Consider the following 8941-nt stretch of genomic DNA (forward strand, 5'->3'; position numbering starts at 1 on the left):
GACATTTTTGTTATTTGCAAATTACCGTGTCTCAGGTTTCGAAACAGTAACATTGCCAAAATGGAAACAGGCAATTATTATTCTTCTTTGAAGATAGTTATACTTGAACTTAAGCTTGAAAATTATAGACCATTGAGCAACATACAATTTCTGTCCAAGTCAATAGAAAAGGCTGTCCGTTTATGTGTGTGATGCTGATTTTCCCGAGATATGCTTTTCTATTAATTTAATTTGCTTAAACCGGTGAATGATTGGCTTGACGGTGTGACGGGGACAAAGTGCAATTGATCTTACAGCAGGCTTTTGACATTGTAGAGCATGATATACTTCGGGATTAACTTCAAAGCCGGTACGGTAATACGACGTTAAGTTAGGTTGCCTCCTTCTTAAGACCACACAGTGTAAATAAGCTGTGTAGGAACCCTATTTGTTATCCGCCTTGGTCTATGTGTATGGATTTGCGGATAATAATGTTGCAAATAAACATTTCAAACAGACATCAACAATGAAGTACATGTTATTGAAGACTTGAACAAGTTGCAATGACTGTTTAGGTATTGATAATTGAGATCAAAATTTAATTGAACACTTTAAAAATTGAGTTTATTTTAAGCAGTTAAGCATGCTAGTTAAATAAATATTTTACAGTTTTGTTGGAAAAATCATACGTATGCGATTTTTTGCATGAACCATTCAAATACATAGGTGAGATACATATAATGGTAAGTATGTCGACGGTTCAACCCGAAGATCATGGTTCGAGCACCACTTTGGTCACGGCGGAGCCTTCTCGTACAATTTTCATAGAAAGTCGACTTAGGTAAGATTAAAGCTTTATCATAATCGAAATTGGATAAAGTAATCTAATTTATCTTACCGCATAACACAGTATGTGCGGGTTTTGGATTAAGTACAAATGAATAGTTTCAACGGTAGTAATGAGATATACTAATGAAATACGAGCACTTTAAATATGCACTGGTGACCGAAATCGTGACTGTACGCGTATCTTTTTGGCATTGTCTTTCAACCTATATTTCATTTTTGTCGAAAAGGGGTCCTTAATATTTTACCATAAGAAATTAAAAAATATCCCTACTATCAAAACAGTGTGCTATTTCGCAGACACTCGGTAGAAATGTAAGGTATGTGGATGTTATTACCATTATCTAACTCTCACCATGGAAAGATTATTAACGGAACACCGTAGTTAGTAGCAGCGGCTCATTTGAAGTAACTAGTATGGGCCTTTTCCTTTTGGCTGTCTTGCGGTTGATTGGAATCCGCACAGCTACGAAAAAGAAGTTAAATGTGGTAGAACTGTAATGATTTTCGGCATTTTTCGTATTTTCTGAATTTGATTTCGGCATTCTTCGGTTCTCTTGGTAAATATTTCTTATTATGGCCTTAGGATACCACAATTACATTTGGAGTGTACGACAGGGCACGAAAACAGCCGATTGTCATTAAAGGGTTGTTTATTTTAACAGCGTGCTGGTAGACATACAAGGAGTCATGCAAGTTATAGGGAAGAAAATGTCTACTGTAATTCTTATAACGTATTTACATCATAAACAAAGTCCCTGCACAAGACTGAAAAATCGTCTCTCCCTGTCTTCCTGTGAAATTCGGTGTTCGCCAGTGAAATATATTTTGAACTTACATGTACTTGTAAAGCAAAGCACATTTTTATTTTACGAAAATGCACTTCTAACTGATCAAAAGGTAAGTTGTAGCAGTTTTGTAGTTTTGTTCCAGTTAGAAAATCACCCAGTTCATTTCAGTTATAAGTCAAAAGTTCACAAAAACAAGTAATAAAAGCGTTTACCTTACGTACTGGTCATTTTATGTTTAGGCAATTTTCCACATGTAAGTGAATTTTGAACACAAACATAAATTAAAAATTTGAAACAACTTAGTACATAGAAGCATCTTATTATATTATTTTCTAATTACAGTTTTGTTATGGTGACAAATTGGTGCCATTTTGTCTTAGTCCAGAATATAATGGACACCAAGTCATACAGATAGATACAAAAATAATGCGACGCCTTATACGAAATCAAAATCGCTTTGAAAACGACAAATGGCAAAGTTACGTAGACTACATATATGATAAGTTTGATTAAGAAAAATGAAGGATTTTGCAGAAAACATAATTTGTTCTTATTTTCATTCAAACTGACAAACTGCTGCATCATATGAAAATTGCAAATGATTATTGAATTCTGCATTTACCTCTAGTTGTTTAGTTGCCAAATTCATTTGCTGCAATTTGCCATGCCCTTAACTGCAGTACTGTATACAACAGCATTCTGTGATTAGGTAACGATAAAGGTTAAGGTTTTCAATTGGTTAAGGAAAGGATCATAACCCGCTGGAGTCATTCAGTGAAAACCAGGTCAAACACGCGCAGATTATGTCTATCTCTTATCATTGTAACACAATAAGTGCACATTTATTCGTGAGAGTGGTTCTGTCTGAATAATTAATGGTATGGCCACCATAATTTGTTTGCTCCTTTGCTTGTCAGGTAAGTGATCTTGTCATGCTTGTTAGTTTTTAGTTTAAGTATTTTCTTTTTATTACGGAAATTGACAGTACTTGATGCATGCAGATAGAACTGTAATTAAATTTCTTGAGACCTGCTACTTTGTACTTTTATGAACAAACAATTTTCCGCCCATAGCTTGGTATATGTAACCTGAATAAGTGCAAGATTCAAACTATTTGTATCAATATAGACACAAAATGAATCACTAAAGTTTGAAATTAACCAATGTACCACGTAACACTTATCAGGTAGTGTGTAACTTGGTGTTGTATTTAGAGAAGTAAATTAAATGAGAATCTCTAGCCGCTTTTGATAGGAGGTTTACACTTGCAGCAACAGCCCCGATGAGTGATGTACATTTCCGTTATAGAAAGACTCGTCAGGCAGAGTCATTGATTATTTCTATTGGTTGAATTCTATGCCTGCAAATGATCTTCTCTTAGATTTATTTTTAAAATGTCTGTGCATTTGTTTCTTATATAATAGTGTGATATTCCAACATGCACTAAAGCTACGGTTTTACCACTAGTCAATACCAATTGTAGTTCTGATAAGCGGCCAGTGGATTGTGATATTCTTTAACACAAAACATAATGACTGGGTTCTGCGCCCCCCAAGCCCCAAACACACGCAGTGTAAGACCACCATACGTTGTTCATGATGATGATGATGATGATGATGATAGTATTATTGATAATATTGAAAAAGTTTATAATAATGAAAACGGCGTTTTAGTGAGTATTTTGTGTAAGTCACCTGTAGCGAGTGAGTTTGTAAATATTGATAAATATAGAACGAGACGCGACAATATTTTAGACGCTATCATCACGTGGACAGCAACCCAAACCTGCGCATGCAGTTTGAGGGTTAAATTTATAGACTCGTCTGCCGATTAGGGAAATAAGCATGATTTACTTTGACTTACTTTGGTAAGAACCACTATCGTACTGAATAACATTGCCTAAACAACTGACTGTTCCATTATCAGAAGTACAAAACCATCACTGACCTCAAAACCAAACTATAGGTAGCGCATAGTATTGTGGCGTTTAGAAGTGAAAACAACATAACTAGGTCAACACATTAAGTTTACGATTTAATCAGCGATTCCCCGTTGACCGAGCTGTTATGGTATTCGTATTATACCTTTTCGTCGGGAGTTCGATCACCATTTTGTTCAGTTTGCACTACATACTTTATGTAAGTTTGTTTGCTCTGGTTTCTAATTTATTGTTTTTGTTTTTGTTTTTTTTTTTGTTTTACTTTGGTATAAAATTGGCATCTTAAAATTAATCGATCATGAAATTATGGCCGGGCAATGCTTTTATTAAAAGGAAATGTAAATGCCTTGTTAAGTGGCGTTAAGTTGCAATATGTCCGGCACATAGCAGCTCGCGTGCCTATATTAGGGATATGAAAGAAGTGTATAAACCGGTCAGAAACCTAATATTACGATACACGGTGTCACAAGTTATGGAAAAATCTAAACCATGATGTATGGCAATCGCAGCTTTTCATTCACTGATCCAAAGCTTTGGAACTCCCTCCCCGTCAAGATCAGGGAAGTTCATACGCTAGATGCTTCCAAAAGCCTGCTAAAAACCCATTTCTATGTGCAACATTTTGTTAACTGACCAATATATTGTTTTTTTCTTTGTTCATAAAACAGCCTAGAAATTATTTCATCCTGGGGTCACTGAAATGCTTTTAAATATGTGTTGCTGTCTTGCTTCATATATATGTTTTATATAAATGATTTTTGATAATGTGGATTTTTTTTGTTGTGTTGAATGCGTATTTGTTTGTATTGTTTGCAATTCATTCTGTAAAACACTTTTGAACGTGTACATGTGCACGAAAGGAGTGCTATATAAATGTGGTATAATAATAATAATAAAAATGATACAGTGTAAGATTGTTAACAAAATACATAAAACTAGCCTCTGCATGAAAAGGGTGCTATATAAATGTGGTACAATGATAATAATAATGTATCATAATAAAGTAAAAAATTGTTAACAAAATGCATACAACTAACCCGTACAACTTTAAGCCTGCTGGTGGCAAGTGATTTTGCCTTTGCGACCAGTGCAGAACTAGATCAGCCTACTCATCCTTGCTGGTTGAATATGGTCTGTACTGTTCGCTATTCAGTCGGTAAAATTTCAGTGAACACCACTTTGAATAGTAAATGGTACTGCCAAAATTGAATGATGGACCAGTCCATTTTAGAAATTTAGCAGGATAAAGGCTAAACTTGAACTGAATGCGATATCTTCAAATACAGTCATTAACAAAGACACTATTTGATTTATTATGATTTTTTATGTCTTCAATGTTCAAAACAGAAAACAGAGAAATAATTTCATGACTGCTGTGACTGTTTTATTCATCAATGTTTGAAACGGCCTATTACGATCTTATCTTATGAAATATTTTACTCTTTTAGCATTTGTACCGTCTTCAAGTTGCCCTGACGGATGGACGCCATTCCGAGGTTCATGCTACTTGTTTGAACATGGGGGAAAACTGTCTTTTCTTGAGGCCGAGGTATGATTCTTAAATAAAAAGATAAAAATTTACTGTTTAATATGTCTTATCAATGTCAATCCAATTCGGCAAGGTTTAGAGTATCTCTCAGAGGGTCGGTGATAAACAGTTTTGTATATTTCGAATATCAATAATAATAAAAATTCTATAAAAAATGTGCGTTTTCCACATTGTTAAATGTGAACAAAATTACAGCTTTGAAAAAGCAATTAAAATGTTGCTGTAAAGCTAACTGAAAGTTTTATAACATATTTACAAATAAGGTCAACAGTAACTTTACAAAAGGACTGGTTTCAAAAATGATTAAACTTTACAATGGAAATACAACATTCATCATTTATTGACCATAACATCAAAACAAGGTAAAACGGAAATTAAAAACTTCCTACCCATCGCAGTTCCTTAAATCATAATTTCAATGGGACTGTCTTTGATTTAAGGAGAATCAAGGGAAATCCAATTAGGTTTTCTCTCCTTTCTAAAAACATGAAACATGTTATCGTTGTTGTGTCTCTCGGTCGATTTCGTCTGTGACTGTTTGCCCGCGGGCTTAGCTCAAAATGAAGAGTTCGGCGAGTTCGATCCGTGGGCAAGGTGTATGCTCTCTGTGACGATTTGATGAAATACATCATGAAAATGAAAGTAATACTTTTGGGGACATACATGTGTGTGTATGTTTTTTTAAATGCAAACTATTTTACTTTTTATGTACAGCTATACTGCAATCAACACGGTGGACATCTCGTGCACATAGATAATCAAGCCGAAAGTTTGTTTATAAAGGATCATCTGACATCCAGTAAAGGTAGGCGTTACATGATTTTTTTACCTATTAGTAGAAACTCAGTTTAAAGAGCAATAGGGTAGCAAATGTTTTGCGTTGTTTGATTTGCATGGACATATTCTAAAAGAAATTTGCACGAACATTCACTATCACGAGCCGACATTTCAAGTACAAGGTCCAAACCCTAATATGTGGCCTCTAATTTTATATCGTAACATCGTCGGATTACAAGACAAATGGGTCGGACAGAAGTTGTTATCAAAATTGTGACTAGTGGTCGTCCTGTTGTGATATGAAGTTATGAAAAAAAATGAAAATGGCACCTATACGTTGAAACGTGAACTGAAATGGAAACATACATTTGAGTTTAGTGATTATTGTTAACCTGTATGTTCTCTACCTTTAACCAAAGGGTCTAAGACATGAAAACGGAAATTGTTTTAGAATACTGTGCTATTTTAATACCAGTTCTGCCAAAGTTTCAATATAATAAGGAATAGACTTGATAAAGTCGCCCGTTCCAAGGGTTTTTATTTTGCAAAAGTCACTATAGTTAAAAGATGATTTTCGCTACTACTATTTCTATCCTGTATAACCTACAATATCTCTCAAATTTAAAGTTCTTCTATAATTGTCATTTTCTTGACATCACACAGCCAGTATTGCTTATTGATTGGAAACTGTTTCCTCTAAGTTTATTAAGTCTTGACAATGAAAAGTTCGTTACGGAAATAAATCTACAATTTAAACTGACATGTTAATAAAGGGAGTAATAAAAATAGCAGGTCCTAGTTTTCATACCATGATGGTCTATGACAAAGTTTGCAACTTTAAAAACCCTTTCCTTTATATTTCCAACTTTCCATTACTAATAGGTTTAAGAATATACATTTGTCTTTTTTTCATTTAAAATGTGCCCAACTTGTTGCAAATTTGTTTTTACTCTTCATGAATAAATATAACTATGTTAATAAACTGTATATCGCACTATTTTGACAACATTTATATTTATATATAACGTAAATTTTAACGTTTGCATTATGCGTCATTAAAGTCATTAATGTGTTGGCGTGTTTGTGTAACACTTAACTTACTTTACTCTATCCTACAGATATTTATAAGTGAATTGGTCGAGCGGCGCTGTAACGCTTTAAGAAAAAAAAAACCGGATAGAAGGAATTAAAGTAGGTAACGATTACATGCATAATAGTGCGATAAATGCAAGAAAAGTCAAGCAATTTTATAGAAACCATGGTTCACAAGTTTGTATATTTTATATTATACAAAAAGTATATAGCGTTTTTTTTCGTGGCAAACTTTTTCAAAGATGCGGTACTTATAAAGCGATCCATTTAATGCGCCGTTTCGTTCTATATCAGTACAGAAGCAGAGCTGTCTGACCAAAGGGAAAGAACGAGAGAATGCACAAACACGCACACACAAGAGAGAGAGGGAGAGGGAGAGAGAGAGAGAGAGAGAGAGAGAGAGAGAGAGAGAGATTTCATATACAGATATGTCTGGTTATAATTATTAGCCTAGTTCTTTGCGAATAGACACCATGGTTTTTTAATATGGCCTGTGTGAGAACCGATACGCGCGAAGCCGTCATTCCCGAGAGGATCAGTGCTTGCCTCTGGTTATGTTAGGTGGGTGACACTCAGAGTATCCGAGATATTCCAAGTGCATGGACACCTTGGATAGACAAACGTGTTAACACTTTACCACCGGGCCATCAATACAGTTTTAAGCCGACTTTAACTCCTGATAACATTTGAATTTTGTAAATAGATACCATAGATAATATATGATATGAATAACAAGTGTCAGTGGTCACGTTTCAAATGTCGGAGAAATTGCTTATTACCTCGGACTTCATCAATTATAATAGCATAATAGTTTATCAAGATATTTGCATAGAAGTTGAAAAATGAAGTATCTGCCATAAACAATGCTGCTTTTTTATACATTTTCTTGCTGATATAAAACAAGGAAGCCCAAAATGTAAGTTTAGAATAAGTCTTTCTCTAAATGGCACATTCTAGCTGGGAGGACATGGATAGGTCTGACAGATGACGATGTAGAGGGCTTGTGGCAGTGGTACGGTACAGACATATCGCCTTCGTTTACTGACTGGTTCCCTGGGGATCCGAATTCAAAGAATGGTGATGAGGACTGTGTTGCTCTCAAGTCTGAACACCATCAGTGGTACGATGCCCCATGTTCGACGCTGAAAACACCCTTGTGTGAGAGGACGTATGTTTATTTCATTTATCTTATCAGTATTTTGTGTTTTCTTTAGTCTCTTTTATTTAATTTTGATACATGTTCTAAATATTACACCAGAACGAAGTTACACTCACTCTCTCCACGTTTGCTTTAGATAATGTATCAGAAATATTAGGTAGGAACTGAATATTAGAATTGAAAACATCTTTAAATTTCTGCATGCATCAACACCATATGTGTTTTTTTAAAAGGAATCATATAAAAATATCGATCGATCGAACGATGGTACAATTTTTGTTACTCGTTATTATGTTTACATAAAGAAGTGAAACAGATTTTTCAGCAACGAAAATCATTCAAATACACAAAATATCATTACAATACTAGTGCATTTTAAGTAAAAGCTAAAATGTTAAAACTTACCTTGCTAAATTTCTATAATGAATTTGTCCATCTTTCAATTCGGATAGTACCATTAACTGTTGAAAGGGGTGCTCACCACAAATATAGACTTACTGGCGAACAGTACAGAACATGATCAGACTGCACGTATATGCCGACTGATCATGACCTATACTGTTCGCAAAGGCTGAATCAATGGTTTTTGGCATGATAAATGTTAATAAGGGTATGTACTCTTTTTCTATTGCAGCGCATACGTTGATGTTATTGGCTGAGCTTTGCATTGATTGCTATACTTTATGAAATGGTTATTAAAATTACGATATTGCACCGCAAAGTAATGACGACATTTCTAGTCTTGCTTTAAATGACAGCATACTCAACAATCAAATAAAGGTAAAAGCAATCCCAGCAATAGAAAAATA

At 34.5% G+C, this 8941-nt stretch overlaps 1 protein-coding gene across 1 annotated transcript; it reads left to right on the forward strand.

Moving 5' to 3' along the window:
- Window positions 1-2409: 2409 nt before the first annotated feature.
- LOC123543826 (hepatic lectin-like) lies at window positions 2410-8857 on the forward strand. The gene is made up of 5 exons (XM_045329891.1): window positions 2410-2533; window positions 5004-5104; window positions 5819-5909; window positions 7931-8141; window positions 8767-8857. The coding sequence occupies exons 1-5, from the start codon at window positions 2497-2499 to the stop codon at window positions 8789-8791; spliced, it is 465 nt and encodes a 154-aa protein (XP_045185826.1). The 5' UTR covers window positions 2410-2496; the 3' UTR covers window positions 8792-8857.
- The last annotated feature ends 84 nt before the right edge of the window (window positions 8858-8941 follow it).

This window comes from Mercenaria mercenaria, chromosome 18 (genome assembly GCF_021730395.1).
Source record: "Mercenaria mercenaria strain notata chromosome 18, MADL_Memer_1, whole genome shotgun sequence".
In the NCBI taxonomy this organism is placed as follows: Eukaryota; Metazoa; Mollusca; class Bivalvia; order Venerida; family Veneridae; genus Mercenaria; species Mercenaria mercenaria.

What these genes read in the sequence shown, in the direction of transcription:
- LOC123543826 (XM_045329891.1), top strand. Translation starts at nt 2,497, where the DNA reads ATGGCCACCATAATTTGTTTGCTCCTTTGCTTGTCAG. An exon ending in TCATCTGACATCCAGTAAAG is followed by an intron (nt 5,910 to 7,930) that starts GTAGGCGTTACA and finishes GGCACATTCTAG; the next exon opens with CTGGGAGGACATGGATAGGT. An exon ending in ACACCCTTGTGTGAGAGGAC is followed by an intron (nt 8,142 to 8,766) that starts GTATGTTTATTT and finishes TTTCTATTGCAG; the next exon opens with CGCATACGTTGATGTTATTG.